The sequence below is a fragment of the Cygnus atratus genome, chromosome 5 (genome assembly GCF_013377495.2).
Source record: "Cygnus atratus isolate AKBS03 ecotype Queensland, Australia chromosome 5, CAtr_DNAZoo_HiC_assembly, whole genome shotgun sequence".
NCBI classification, from domain to species: Eukaryota; Metazoa; Chordata; class Aves; order Anseriformes; family Anatidae; genus Cygnus; species Cygnus atratus.
In genome coordinates, this window is record NC_066366.1 from 27,099,286 (window position 1) to 27,114,882 (window position 15,597).

A 15,597-nucleotide genomic window follows, 5' to 3' on the forward strand; every position below is an offset into this window, starting at 1 on the left:
ATAAGTGCAATAAAAGAACATTCTGTAACATATTGCTGGGTTCTGCAGCTTTTTCTGCAAGTATTATAGCAATTCTACTGACCTGTACATGGTGTTCCTTGCAACGTTCCCTTTTTTCTTTTATTAACACAGTGCTTGGGTGAAGTGAGCAAAATAGGAACTTTAAAATACGAGCTCCAAAAAGAATATGGACATGCAAAAGAAGCATAAGTGGCAACATCCCACCATAATTTCCTGATGATTAGCAGTCACACAGTGTTACCGTACATACACACGCAGTGTCCCAGACTTAACCTGCAAACGACAGAGACAGGGTGTAACTGCAAAAAACCAAGATGGATGCTACATCCAACCATCAGAGTACTTCAGCACTCTAAACAAAACGGGGTAAATGCTCATCTCTCTGTGGAGGGAAATAAACAAAGGGCAATCAGAAAGGGCATGCTGCACCACAATTTTGCCTGTGAAAAGCAGGAGAAAGAACAGTGGGAAACAGGAGAGGCTGGCAAGTTTGGGGCTAGCAGCATGTACAGTTAGTTGCCTGCTGAGGGGCAGGAGATCCTGTGCCTCGCTCTCTTCAGGTGGGAATGGCTGAACTAAACTACCAAGAGAAACAGAGTTCTTACCTGTCAGGGGTGGAGAGAAGGTGAAAACCTCCCGAGGAAGAACAGGATGTGTCAAAGGTTGCAACCCTGTACCACCCACAGAGGGAAGCGCTGGAGGGACACTCTAGAGACTACATTCAGGTGACCAAGCAGTATCCTGAAGCCCAGGACTTTCATCACCGCCTTCCTGGAGAGATGGCCAGCTCTGCATGCTAAGCCAGAGAGGCACGCAGCGATCTACAGCCTCCATGCATGAATGGGATGGTGACATTTAGGAGGGGATTTTAGATGCATGAAGACGTGGGGTACCTTTTGGGACAAGACAAACCCGTAAAAGACAACAGGCTGTACCTCAACCAAAACAGACTCGCAGGCTTCTAATTTCTTGGTTTTTAAAACCCTGCATTAAGTAATTAATCCTTGAAATATTTTTTCTAACATATTTGGCCAAGGAATTAAAATCATTGTAACATACTTGAACATGATGTGCTATACTCAGAATTGTTGATGTCTAGATATGTTTTGCATAATATCAATTATTTACTTTTGATATTTTTTAAACTGTTATAATACTGCTACTAATTGAGCACAAGTACGGAAAATAGTATTTAAGCTGACTAAAAGTAGAGTGCATACGTTTTTTAGCTTTTACTTAGTATGCATTATTTTAGATGGGGACCTTGCCAGAAAGATTGGTGAGGCCTTGTTAAAAAGTGGAGCTCTCCAAGTTGTTTAGCTTGTGGAAATGTCAGTCATAATCTAATTCGACTTCTTATGCATTGCACTGAAGTTTAGAAGGCTGGGCATTACTGCCTTTTTTTTTTTTTTTGACTGTGCTGCTCTGGTATGTATGTATTTGGGGCAATAACTAGAATGTGAAATTGTAACGGATAGCAGAACAAAATGCAATTGAAAAGTGACTGCAGTACTGGAAAGAACAGCATTAGAGCTGCATTTGAGTAGCCTCCTAACACAAAGGAAAGGAAAACAGCTTTGTGATGAAATTTGCAGATGCTTGCATAGTTGAAGTTGAGAATATTAATAGATCCAGAGGAAAATTCACAAGGGCTATTAACAATACACAAAGTAGTCCAGTACATGTAATTTCTTTTGTTAACAAGAGATTCTAACCCTTGGAGGTGTGAAGAAAAATGGGTTGAGGCAGGATTGCATGTAGCAGCCTTTGTCTCTGGCAAGCCAAATGGCCTGGGGGAGCCAGCCCCAGAGAAGGGGCCCTCAGCCCCCCCAACCCTCCTCCTTGTCCATGTGAGGGCATCTTCCAGCCTGCTCCCAGCACATCTGCCTTTGGGCCACTCATGTTGGGCATCTGAGGCTTGCTGAGGTCACAGTGGCCACCGCTGCCCTACCTTCACCCCAGACCCTATAAAACAGGCCCCCCTGCAGCTGGCCTGCCACTTGCTCAGCTACTCGGTCCTCTGAGAGCCAGCATACGCAGCAGGAAGAAGGCTAGAGAAGGAGCAAGGCGAGCGGCAGCCCTCCTCGGTGTGAGGACAGTGAAGCTGTCTGAGGAAGCAACGAGAAGGATGGCAGCGAACAAGAGGAAGATGTGTCATGGGCAGAGGGACAGCACCTCCGGCACAAAAGACACCAGTGCCTGGGGGACATCTGGAGCCCGGCCCAAAGACACTTATCAGCGATATCATTGGCACCGCAGCGAGGCGGGAAACAGGCCGGCCCCTCAAACATACATCAGCAGGGGGCCTGGGCCTAACCAGTGGTGCAGTGGTGGTGTGGAGCGAAGGCGGGAGCATGAGGCGGAGAGCCGTGGGGAGCCGAGGCGTGCCTGTCGGCCAGAATACAGCGTGGGACCCAGCCGTGGCCATAAAACAGACGGCAGCATTGAATCCATGCCTGGAAATGAACTGGACAGCGGCACGGGGCCTAAACGTGGAACTGGGTGACCCCCTGGTTCGGCACCTGGCTGGAAAACATACCTGATGGGAGGGCGTCCTGTGTGGGCGGTCCCAGGCAAGGACTGGCTTGTCCTCCTGCCTAACACCGCAGAGCCCATGGAGGTGGGTCCACAAGAAGAGGCAGAAGAACCCATGGAAGTGGATCCACCTCGGCCACATCAGACCTGTGACTACCCCAGCAGGTCTTTGCTCTGTGCTATCAGGGAACACCAGCAGCTTCGCAGCAGGGCCCGGCGAGCTCCCTACTCGTCATCGCTCAGGCTCCATCCCAAGCATTAGCTTGGAGCCACCAAACACCCGGCAATAAAGAACTCTTGCCGATTCTCGGGGGTTGTGTGAGTGCTTCTTTCCCATCCGCCAGCCCTTGTGCAAGAGGTGACAGCCCTTCTGCACAGAGCCTCGAGGAAGAGCACAAGAGAAGACCCAGCTTCCTTCGGGCTGCTGCGTTGGGGTGACAAGAGGAGTCCCCAGGGGCCACCATGCACCTTTAACATTTGTTAAAATAGACTGAGGGGTGAAAATAGTAGCGTGTGAGTGATTATAGGTGGTTAATTTCTTATATTAAGAGTGAGTTTCTATATCTGAGTAATTGGTAACGACAGACATAGAGAAGGCTGAGGTACTCAGCAACTTCTTTGCCTCCGTCTGCACTGGTAGATGGGCTTCCCTAGTCTTTCATTTCCCTGAACCCATAGATGGAGGCTGGGGGATCAAAGTCCCACCCACTGTAAGTGAAGAGCACATTCAAGACCACCTGATGAATCTAAACAGGTACAAGTCTGTGGGACCTGATGACATGAATCCCAGGGTCCTTAGGGAACTGGCTGATGGAGTTGCCAAGCCTCTCTCCATCATAGCTGAAAATGCCTGACTGCCAGGACATGTCTGTGGTGAGTAGAAAAATGGAAATGCCATGCCCCTATTCTTCAACAATTAAAACAGAGTTGGACAAAGAGCACTACTCTTCAACAGTTAAAACAATTAGGACATTCCTTCTTAGAAAGAGCAGTCAGGCATTGGAACAGGTTGCCCAGGGAAGCGGTGGAGTCACCGTCCCTGGGGGTGTTCAAGGAAAGGTTGGACGTGGCGCTTAGGGACATGGTTTAGTGGGTGACATTGGTGGTAGGGGAATGGTTGGACCAGATGATCTTGAAGGTCCTTTCCAACCTTAATTTTTCTATGATTCTATGAAAACCGCAGGACAGTATTCAAAAGCTGGGGAAAGCCAAAAGGCACAGAGAAACACCTGATTCAGACTGACGCTGCCAAGGGGGCTGTAGCTAATGTTCCCCTGAAAAGGTTAAAAGAACACCCAATAGAAAAAATAGAAAAGGCAAGCCAGACCACACACTTGTTATAGATACTTCTTAGATATACAGATAGTAAATTCCAACAACAACAAAAAAACCTCTACCTCAATGTTTTTTACTTTTTCCAATTCATTCATGCAATAGCAGTAGAAAATTTTAGACCTTTGTAAGACTGACTTTGTTGTTCTATAGTATCACAGAAGTGATCCAGTTATGTCATAAGCAGTACAGACACAACAAAAATAAAGCCTGCTGGAGTCTGAACATGAGCCAAGTGGCAAAAGATGCACAGAGAAAGATACAAGAGGCAACAGGAAAAGCAAGACTGCTTCATATTTTATCAGTCTTCTGGAAGTAATTGTTGAGTGCATGCATGAAATTGCTTTGACAAACATAAGTCAAAGGCAGGAGAAAAAGCAGACTAAATTACATTTATAAATTACAAAAAATTACACACACCCAAGAGAATTGGGTGAACAGAAGGACTCTATTTGCCAGGAAGCATGTCAGACTATTCATGGTGGAGAATGTAAATTGCAGTGATGGAAATTACAAGTAATAAAGCATTTCAAACAGCAGCAGTCCACAACAGTCTCCCAGCAATCCCCACTGACAGCAAAGGACCATGAGCAGGGAGTAAGAAAATTAAAGCATTCTCTGCTACCGCTACTTCAGCTTCCCTTCCCTTCTTCTTGTTACTACCATAATTGCCATTTGCATTGTCTGGCTGACCTAATGCCTCGTTATGAGAGGTTATATGATTTCTTCTCCAGTCAGTCCTCTGGTACAAGTTATTCTCCTTATTGCAGTGTTTCTATAGAAGCTGGCTGGCTACAGGGCACTGTTCCTTGTCCCTGCTTTCAGCAACTAAACCAAATTTAAAGATAATGAAAATGTAACAGCACTATTAGGAAAGCAAGAGGCTGTACTTGCTACAGGGATAGTATTTAATCAGCTGTGAGATGGAAAGAGGTACAATACAATAGTTGTTTCTCTGATATTACTGTCATTTTCAAACTTCCTAGCAGTATCTAGCCCGCTCTCACAGCATTTTGAAAACTACCTCCTTGTCAGATACTGAAAGAGCAAGTACAGGAAACCTAACACAGATAAGTCCCAAGTCTCTGGATGCCCAATTCAGCTGTTACCTCAGTCACAATCTACACTGCATGCCCCAAAATGCAGTCATTTACAAGTTCTGTGATGGGAGGGATGATGACAGAAAAAGTACAGGAGAACAAAACATTATTCTGATCATTTGAGAATTTTTTCTTAAATATATAAAAGATGTATATAAAATTCACTTTTATCTATAAGACTCTTCACATTGATATTCCCACTGGTACACATACAATCAGTGTGAGAGAGCAGGTTAAGATGCTTGGAAGGCAAGTACTAGTGTGGCTGTAAGCCTGGGCCAGATACTTCAGATTGCCTCTTGAGGGGTCTGTGAGCTAGCTACTATCGGACTAGGAGGTCCAACCCAGCTACTGGAGAGACCTTAGGATCTGAAGGTCATCGTGTTGGGCCAGCTACTGGAGAGACCAGCCTACATGTGCACACATCTGTGCTGGAAATGGGATACCAGAAGATTGTGGTCCAGCTACTGGGTGGACTGGTTGCCTAACACAAGCTGATATAGGGATCAATATATTTCCAGTAGCAGGCTTTCATCCTGACCACCCAGAGAAGGGAAGAGGACGAAGCTGTTGGTGCTCTTTTGTTTGCAAGAAGGCTGCATTTTCTGTGTACGTATGTACACACACACAAACACGTGTCTCTTGGGAATAAGTACTCAGCCTTGCTATGGACACAAGGACATGGAGCAGCAGCAGCCTCACTCACCTCCATCAGCCTCTGGGCTTCAGCAGCACCTAAACACTTAACAGCAATTTTTCAGAGTGATAGAAAACTATACAATTTCCTAGACCTTGAAGAACGCTCCCAATAAATAGCAAACTCACTTTTCCTCCAACATCCCGCAAAACAAAAAAATGACAAAAGAATCTTGAAAAAAAAAAAGAATTGTTTTAACCTCATTCAAGTGCTCACAGTGCCTGCTCAACTCCAGGCCTATTGGATGAGATCAGTAACACAACTACCGCCATTTATAACTCTTCCTAAGTGCCAGCTGGTCACATACCTCCAGCTTAAAGATAGAACAATACCAGAAAATGTGCGTGTCCCTTCTTTTGCCAAATAGATGATACAAATGACTACTAGGGACTTGCAAGCTAGCTGCTTGGGTCCACTCATTGATCCAACCAGATTTAATAATGGAATAACTGACTTGCTTTGAAAGAATCTAAATCCACTCACTACCTGGGGATAGCGAAACTGGAAAAGACAAGCTGTCTTGGAAAAAAACAACAACCCATTCTAGCGATGCAAAATTATAACACTGATAGTTTCATTTGACTCTAGAATGTGATATATAGAACATTACAATAGACAGCAAGGGCTACCTCTGCAATCCTGGAAAAGAAAATATAGAGTACAGTTTCTTAAAATTCATTATGCTGCTTATTGAAAAGCAGCCTTTTTCTACCTGCTAATACAAGAAGGACACAAGCTAAAATAAAATGTTGTATTTGTATATTTTAATGTCTTTCAAAAGTCAGGAAGTCATGCACAGGTTAATGCCTGAAGTAGTAAATTACTGCCCACAATATCCAATACAAAGCCTTGGTTTTCCTCAACTTCCACTGAAGTTCAGAACTGTTAGGTGGCACAGCAGCAATACACACACTGCCTGACATTTGAGCAAATGCAACTCACAGTGAAAAGCAAAACATGACATCCAGTTGCTTAGTCAAACAGCTCTGGTTCATAGCCGTCACTGAAGTGTTCACATGGGGACTACAGACTGTAAAACGACTGATCTCAGTCATTTTCTCCCTGACTAGGGAACAGTTTAACATCCTGAATACAAGTGATGTCTGAAGACACAGCCTAACCCCCCAGCAGACATTTGAGGAACACTCCAGCATACAGCATCACCAGAGTATCACGCACTTGCATTACAGGTTTAAATCACTACATCCCACAGATTTTGGTGCAAATAGTTGTCTTTTTTCCCCCCAAAGTTTTTTCAAAGCATGGCAGAGCTATCCGAGCAGTCCCTCAGCCGGAGCCAGAGGCAGCATCCCCACTGAAGCGCACAAGAAAGCTCTCCATAGCAACCGGGGCTGCAGCGGCTCACACAATCCCTCTTCTTCACCTGTGTCCCAAATCTGTTTTTTCTTCCGTAGAAAATTGCTTAGCAGCTCACCTGACAACACGCAAAAAGCAGAAGCACAGAACCTGTTCCACACAGACTTTACCAAGGGTGCAGCCTGAACTGGACTTACTGCTGCAGGGTCCATTGAATCTGGGGCTTGGAACCACTCAGGAAAACGCAGAAGAAAATTATTTAAGTAATAACATATTACTGCAATGTTATGACAAAGTAATTACTATCACATGCAAGTATTACCACTCATATCATTGCCTGATGCTGCTTATTAGATTTGCTTTTCAGACCCTTTTTACTTTGGCAAACTTTAACTATTTCATCTGATCAACAGCAAGTCAATCTATGCAAACTACCTCGTTTGGAAATTTCATCCAGAAACAATACCAGCTTTCCCAAGAGCAACCCCAGTAGAAACAAAACGTCTTCCCCATGCCTGAACCTTTCACACCTTTTTTTTTTTTTTTAATTATTATACCCATTTTGAAGGCAGGAATACAAATTTTTGCTGGAGCTATTGCAGACATGCCTCTTTCTTTAAAGATTCATGCCGTCTAGCCCTTATTTGTGTACCTGCAATATTCTTTACTGCAAGACTCCCAGTTTTGTTCTTTATAGAAAATGCTTGTGACAAACCTCACAGCTATTCCAGACAACTGTTTATTCCTTATGCTACTACACATTTGCTTTAAATGCATTACCTAGACTGCCAGTCAATTTAGGATTGTATCCCCAAAAGGAAACACATCTTCAGAAATCAGGTGCCATAAAATTTTAATTTTGCTTTGCACAGATGTCAAGGCAGGGAAATGAAAATCAGTTTCAAGGGCAGGAAGAGCCTGGAGCCAAACAGCTCCTGGGAAATCCTCAGGAAAGTGGGCGGGTAATTTTTTAAGAGAAGAAATTCATGCAGTTTTATCTACAAAACTAACATGAAAATTGTGAACAGACTCAATCTCAGGATCATACAAAGACTCTCAGATGTGGGGAATATGAAAAGAATAAAAACTACAAACCATGACAATGAGATATAACCTCACCTAAGCAGGAGCATTCAGCTACACGCATGGCTCACTCAGTAAAAGCACAAGTCATTAGCTCAGCCATTTAACTGCAGTTATAAGATACTTAGATCTGTATGTAAATAAGTGAACTGTAGGAAAATCCCACTGCCAGCATTCAACTGCAGCAGTCACAGCCACCTCCAGCGACCTCTCCCAGCTGGAGCAATGAAGCAATGCTCCCTCTCCCTCTTTGAAAGGTCTGGCTGCTGTGCTGGAGTAATAGGCAGTCCCTGCAGGCTACCTGCCTCTAATGGCAAGAGATAAACGTGCTTTAGAGAGCAACATTGCTCTGTTCCTATATTCACTGCGAATCTGATCTGAAGAATCCTCTTGTATTAAAGGAAGCTATTAAAAGTTTACCTGCTTTGAAAAGAAGCCCTATGTCATCTTGAACCTTTAAAACGAGGAGGGGAAGGAGGGAGAGGGAGGGATAAAAGGTATCTTTAGGTATCTTTGATTTGCCATTCAGCAGTTGTCAACTACTTAGAAGTCACTATCCACATGCATCCTTTTTTCAAAGGAGTGACAGCCACAGGGGTAAAAGCTGTAACTCCACATTCTCCTAAATATAATGGCTAGTTTTTCCCCACAGTCACCTTGTTCAAATACTCTATTTTCATAAATTGTTCATTCATTCTTGAATAACAGCTAAGAATATACTAGATCTTTTTGTTGCTTTCTTTTCATGCTGAAGGGGAGTGGCCGCAGGAAAAATATATTTAAAAAAAATCAAGATAAAAATTTGAATTCTTAAGTTTAATGGGAAGCAATCTATACATTTTGCTCCACAGCTTTGACTTCAGCCTGAGAGATCTGAAGCCTCTATTTCTTCCAAATGCAGGTGGTCCATGAGTGCCACCAACACCATCTGTGACTCCCCTTTGCAGGCTGTCTGCTCTGCATTACTGAAACGTATTTCAGGGCTAGCTGCAATCTTACCACACTGTAGTTAAACCTCCCGGCACTCTGTGTATATTAGAAGTCCAAACAGCCTGAGATATGCCCCCATCCCACTATATAGTCTTCAAGGCAAGAGAACAAACAAGAAAATCTAGAATGTAGCCAGGTTACACAGGTCTCAGAAGGGGGAAAATAAACACCAACCAAGAAATGCTTTACTAGGGCAATTTAACAGAACTGCTGCCCAGCATGCTTCTCAAATGTTGAAGATTTCTTCACCTTTCAGCCCTCTTATCCATCCCTTATCTGCTGATAGCCCAGCAGCGCTCTCCACCACCAGGCCTACATGCACAGCCAGATGCAGTCTCGATGGCAGAAGCGAGCAGTCTCACTCTCCTGAGCTGTTCACCTCAGCCAGACAAATCCTCGTCTTCTCCGCAGCAGTAGGCAACAAGAAACATTCTCCCCTTGAAAGCTCCTGAACTTAACCCGTTTCTTAGTGTGACGTGAGAGAACAAGCCTCATCCATACAAGGCCAAGGAACAGACGAGTCAGCACAGCAACAGATGTGTTTTCCTATCTGCATTTTTCCTATCTGGTATTTCCCATCATCAGCACCCTGCCTTGCTCCGGGACACAGACATTACGATTCCAACAAGTTATATGAGAGCTGAAGACCAACTATTCTCTAGCAAGAGGAACCAACATCCCATGGACATACCAAGACTAAAGTTTTCCCTCTCTACCACTAGAATGCTACTTCGTCAGTCCTCTTTCGCTGATCTTGTAGGGCATGATTTGGAAACTCACCATGTTTCTTTTATTTTTTGATTTAAAGAAAAAGATTCCAATCAGAACTTTATTCCTGCTCAAAGAGTAGCAAGTTTAGAGACTTAATGAAAAAACATGCTTTTGTTATCGATTTGTATCACTGACAGCACTCTTCACGTTAGTGTAATAGGCAGCAGAACAACATCACGAAGCGGACAACCAGCAGAAAGGTGCTGGAAGAATCCAGCAAGACAAACAGGGTAACGTGTGGAAAAAAAAAAAGGCCTCCACAGCATACAGAAACTACTAGTCCTTTTTATTGAAGGCAACTTGAAAAATTTTGAGAGTCAGGAACTTTAATTTTTGCCTGAACAGCAGCTTGAAAGACTTGAAAATGGGTGCTCTTACTTTTACACTGCACACTTCATTTCTTACGTGAAATGTGCAAATTACTCATGAGAGGACCAAGAACATGGTCTCCACCCTCAAAACTCTAGTAATTTGACAAGGTGGTAGTTCAAAACCTAAGTTTCATTTTACCCTTCTTTCTATCAACTTCACAAGAACACCACCAACAATAGCAGCCAGCTCAATTTGTCAGCTAGGGACCCTCACCAGTATAGCCATGAATGCAAGTCCACGTGTAAACTTGACTGTTATCTTGGCTATATATATTTGGTCATACGAGAAGAGGGAACTGCCCTGAAATGCAGTTTAGGCAAAACAAAGCCTCCCACAGTTCTTACCAGGCAGTAAGAAACAATCTAACCTGAGTCAGGCAGAATACGCAGGGAACCACAGAGTGGATTGCTTGCCCCACTTCCACAAATCCTGCACAGATCCATCTCCAAGCAAATCTCTACCATTCTTGTTCTGCCATTAATTTCTTCTACATCCTTTCAAAACAAGTTAGGACACACAAAGGTTGTGTCTCTTGATGTGTTTACGGCATAGGATTAAGCCAACTGAAGGGAATCAGTACTGACCATATGTGTTGCTTCTCACATCATGCTGCTCCCAACTGCGTCATTCCAGAGCAAAACCAGCAAGTTCTTTCCATTACTGCCTGCCACCAGTACTTCGTATTTGACATAATGAAAGTTGCTGCATTACACATACGCATAGAAATTCATCCCATTAGCCTTCCCTTTGCTAAGCCAATTGGGGGAACTTAGCTATCCAAAATACAGTCAGTCATATTAGAGAGTTGAACAGAAGCAGCATAATTATTTTCTACATTCTCCTACATTTCTATATTCTCCTACAACTTCTCCTAGAATGAACAGCTTTAATCCTACCATACCTGCAGTTACGGTAACACCACACCAGAAACACATCTCTATGTATGTATTCGTCATTCACAAATTCCTAAGGCACACCATCTCTTTGTCTCAGGGAGGAAGAAGTACACACAGATTAGAAAAGTAAAGTAGTAATGAGAGCATGGGTCTTTTCCTAGTTCTCCTGGTGATGCTCAGCAGGTGCCCACACCTGTATACTTTTCTACAAGTGTACTAGGTCAGTGAGAGAGCAGTTGTGGTCGAGTTCAGACGCCTAGCAAGGTAAAACCACCACAACAAGATGCCCTGCACTCCCTGATCCAAGTACAGTTCAAACAGCGGAATGAGAAATGCAAGTGGCAAGTGTTTTAACTCTTTTATTCCAGTCCCGCTCAAAGTTCATAGCTCAAAGGCTAGGAAATGCTATTACTATGAACACCATCATTACCAGCTCCACAGGAAGATAACATTTACAAGGCCTTCTAGTCCTTTACATACTTTATACCTCACCTTGTACATTTGGTGAGTTCACCGATACGTACAAAAGTTCCCCAGAAGAATTCACCAGTTCATGTGTCCAGCCAAGCATCACAGACAGAAATGGCTTGTAAGCCTCGAAAATATGGCAAATCTTTCCTGCATAGAAGTAAACTGAGACACCAATCAGGAACTATAAATTGACCGAATTCCTCCATCCACCAAACCTCTCATCTTGTACTGAAACCTCGCAGTAGGTTGCAGCCAAATGAGCGCACCACAGGTAGTACCAGCTGGGTTCAAAGATGCATATCTCACCCATTTTATTTCTCGGGCATTGAATACTAAAATCATTGGTAGTTTGCTCATCAAGAACTTCCACACACACAGAAGAAGAGGAACAGCAGCAAGCTTGTGCAAACAAACTCAAATTCTCAAGAACAGCTGTTAAGAACACTGTACTTACATCTTAATTAAATCAATAATCTATGACCAACTCATCTCTAACTGCTCTAAACTGGTGATTTTTACACCAATAATTATGTTTCGTCCATTCCAAACATGGAATAATCTGTTTCTTTAAGAAATCCTAAGTTTTTAGTAATAAAAACTTTCTATAAATTAGGCGAAAAAGTCAGAAAAAAGCCTGCTATAGCAGACTATTAGCCTCTTTCTGTAATTTTGGTTGGTTCTACTGGTTAGATCCTCTTACATATACAGGTCATATACAGTTTCAAACTTTGGCAAGTTTGTGACAATAATGTAATTACCTTCAAAGATGCACAGAATTCTAGAAACCAGTACTACTGTCATTACTACCTAAAATAATGAAACACTCAAGGATGTGTTTTCAATATATTGTAAAAGGAACAGTTTGACTCTTTGTCCTTAACAGATACAATGAAACACTCACTATAGCACTGTCCTTTCAAAACACAAGGAAAGCTAATGCAGGAATTTCTCCTTTTGTTACAAGTCTCCCCACAGGTCTCAAACGGGAGAGAAAAATGGTGTACAACTCTCTCACAACTGACAACCACAATCTCACAAAACTTCTAACAAATATGACAGTTGAGTACCTACACACCGAAGTCAGTCTTTCTGGAGATCGGGGCTGCAACTTCCTTGTGGCTTTCTTTCCATTCAGTAAATATGGAACAACAGTACATTCATACAGATGCTACAGAAAAACATTTTTAAAGACTAAGGTTTTCAGCTGTTACAATAATGTTGTGTTATTAAAAGTAGTGTTTCAGCAGAGTCAGAAAAAGAAGTCAGTTTCAAAAAAAAAATAGTTAAAATTGGTTTCTATCACTGCAAGTTCATGAGGCCCAACATTTGTTATCGGACTACTGCGTTTTCAGAGTTAAACACAAATTTACCATGATTTCCTCTCTGGTTTTGCTCAACAATAGGCCTGGAGAAGCTACCTGGAAGCTTCATCAGCCTCCCCGCCAAATGATCAGCAGATAAGCCCCTTATGGCAGGTCCTAATCAAGACAGCCCACCTCTTGAAAGCAAACTGCAGGAGTGCCAAACCATGACTTACTGTAAGTCTTGTTAAATTTAAGGCTTTGTTTGGATTGGGTTTGTGTTGTTTTCTTCATTTTGTTATAAAAACTGCAAGCTGCTGAAGGCCTAATTATATGAGTGTGTCTGTAGAGAGCTATTGTCATGAAAGTAAGCCTGGACATACGATCCAAAGGGCTATGGATCAGTTCTTAAGGTTGAAAACCCACAAGACAGAGAACAAGAACTCAAGTTCTGACTTTTTTCACTTAATCTTGTAGCTTTTAGGATGCTGTTGACCATATGTATTGGGAGCAGGCTCATTAATCTCACTATTTGCTGGCTATCATTTTATACCAGACACCATGCGACGCACCAAAGGACTGTTTTCACATACTACCTATGCTAAAAAAAACAAAAAACACAAAACACAGAATAACCACGCTTATCCCCCCTGGACAGAGGAATAACCTAGGCGAAATGACTCAATGATTGACAGTAATAAAAGGTAAGTCCATCACTGACCAAGCCCGGAGCTCAATGGTGTTCCAAAACAACGATCACCATATATTTTAGAAATTAGCAATGTGCTATGAGATATGGCCAAGAAGAAATCAATATTAGAATGAATTGGAACAAACGCATAAATTGACTTTAGCATTACTCAAAATCAGACAAAAACAAATCCTTGATAATAAGAATCATCAGCAAAGTCCTCCTGAAATCACCTGCACGAACTGGAGACGTTCTCTGTCAAGCCTCGTGTGAGAAGCCTCACCATTTCCAGTACCAGCTTCCAGTGACCCAGCCGTAGTGCCTTACTGAAACCCAGCTCGCTGCCTGCCAAGCAGCACCAACCTGCCTTACCCCACGGCTCGTACTCACCCAGCAGAGCGCCCACGAAGATGACGACCTGGGCGACGGTGGCGAAGTGCCGGTAGCCCTGCTCCTCGCCGTGCCCGCCGCTGTTCGCCGCGCTGCCGTTGCCGCTCCACACCATGCCGCCCGCCGGCCCCCCGGCCGAGGCGCTGCCCGTCAGTGAGCCAGCGGGGCGCTCGGGCGAGGCGGCGCGGCGGCGGAGGGAGCCCCAGCTGGTCCGCTCGCCGTGTTGCTGCGTCCCGGGAAGCGGGCTCGGCTCGTCATGCCGCCACCCCGCGAGCCATTGCCGCCGGGAGAGGAGAGGAGGAGATACAGCGGGCTGTCCCCTGCCGTTAGCAGTCCCATGCTTCTCGCTCCCTCAGCGCGCTCCGGGCGAGCCGGCGGAGCGCCCGCTCCGCTGCCCCGCTGCCCCCTCGGTAGCTCTGTGTGGAGCGAGGCAGAGTGCCCGTCCCCCCGCGGGCAGCCCGCTAGCGCTGCCGGCGCTCATGCTGCCCGCTCTCCCGATGGCGGGCTCCCGCCGCACCCCAGCTGCCCCTCAGCGAAAAGCAGCTTGTCGGTGAGTCCCGGGACAGGGGGCATTTGAGCCTCAGGAAGCCGACATGCTCCTCTACGTCCCTGCGTGACAGCCCAGCCCAGCCCAGCCCGGGCGGCGCGGAGAGCCGCACAGCCCCGCTGCCAGCCCCCGGGCACACCGGAGGGCCGAGCTCCCGCCTCCGCCATCACGTGGCTAGCACGGCAGCGAGGGCCGCCATTTTGTCGGGGTGTGTCGCGGGCGTGCCGGGCTGCTCCCGGCGCCGCCCCGTGACGGGAGCTCCCTGTGGGCGCAGCGGCTTCTCAGGAGGGTGTTTTAAAGCAGGTCCCGAAACTGAGTTTCCACGTATGTTATCTGCTGAAATCTTGCAGGCTTGTTGAAATACGTATAATACTGAATCTGCCAGGAGAGATCCTATATAGGCATAGAAATTTGAGTGTTTAAATGCGCCAAGTGTGCCTCCATGTGGCAGGTGCCCAGCTTAAAGCACGTGTGCCTTTAACTTAAAGGCTTTCAGAGGGCAGCTAGTTAAAAATCAAGCCTGTGTTTTGTCCTGTGTGCCCCTGCTGGATTTCACCTGGGCCAACATCTGGGCCACGCACCTCCCTCACCACGTGCCCAGGGACCTCAATGTGCATGTCCCACAGCAGCCAAATTTGTGAAGATTTCAAAAAGTGTTCGGGGCAGGTGGGCTCCAGGGCTGTTTGCTGTACTCCAGTAAATGTTTATGGACCCTGTAAACATTTTTTTTCTCCCCTCAAACTACAATTTGATTGACTTTACAAGGTTTTCACAAGGCTGGCTAGCAAAGGCACAGCACTGAAAAAGCTCATCTTTTCCTCTCCTACCCATCAAATTTCACACTCCTGCTGGGGTACCAGACTTTTTAAAAGAACTTCTCACAGTGTTTTTATTACATTTTTCTCTTGCTTCTTGGAAACAATGAATCTCTGTAGAAGAAATTATGAGGAAAAAAAATAGAATAAAATAGAATAGCCTGAGGCAGACATCTGGTCTAGAACATTTTATCCCAACTGGTTAAAATTTTGCCAAGCCAGGAACAACTAGCACAGTTGGGCCATTGCAACAGTACGCAATGTTACG

At 44.7% G+C, this 15,597-nt stretch overlaps 1 protein-coding gene across 1 annotated transcript in view; it reads right to left on the minus strand.

Moving 5' to 3' along the window:
* The window catches only part of GPR176 (G protein-coupled receptor 176), a 40,021-nt gene extending 25,295 nt beyond the window's left edge, over positions 1 to 14,726 (minus strand). The window contains exon 1 of the mRNA XM_035539968.2: positions 13,968 to 14,726. Within this exon, the coding sequence (XP_035395861.1) occupies positions 13,968 to 14,082 (115 nt within the window). The 5' untranslated portion in view covers positions 14,083 to 14,726. The remainder of the gene's footprint in view (positions 1 to 13,967) is intronic.
* Between the last annotated feature and the right edge of the window lie 871 nt (positions 14,727 to 15,597).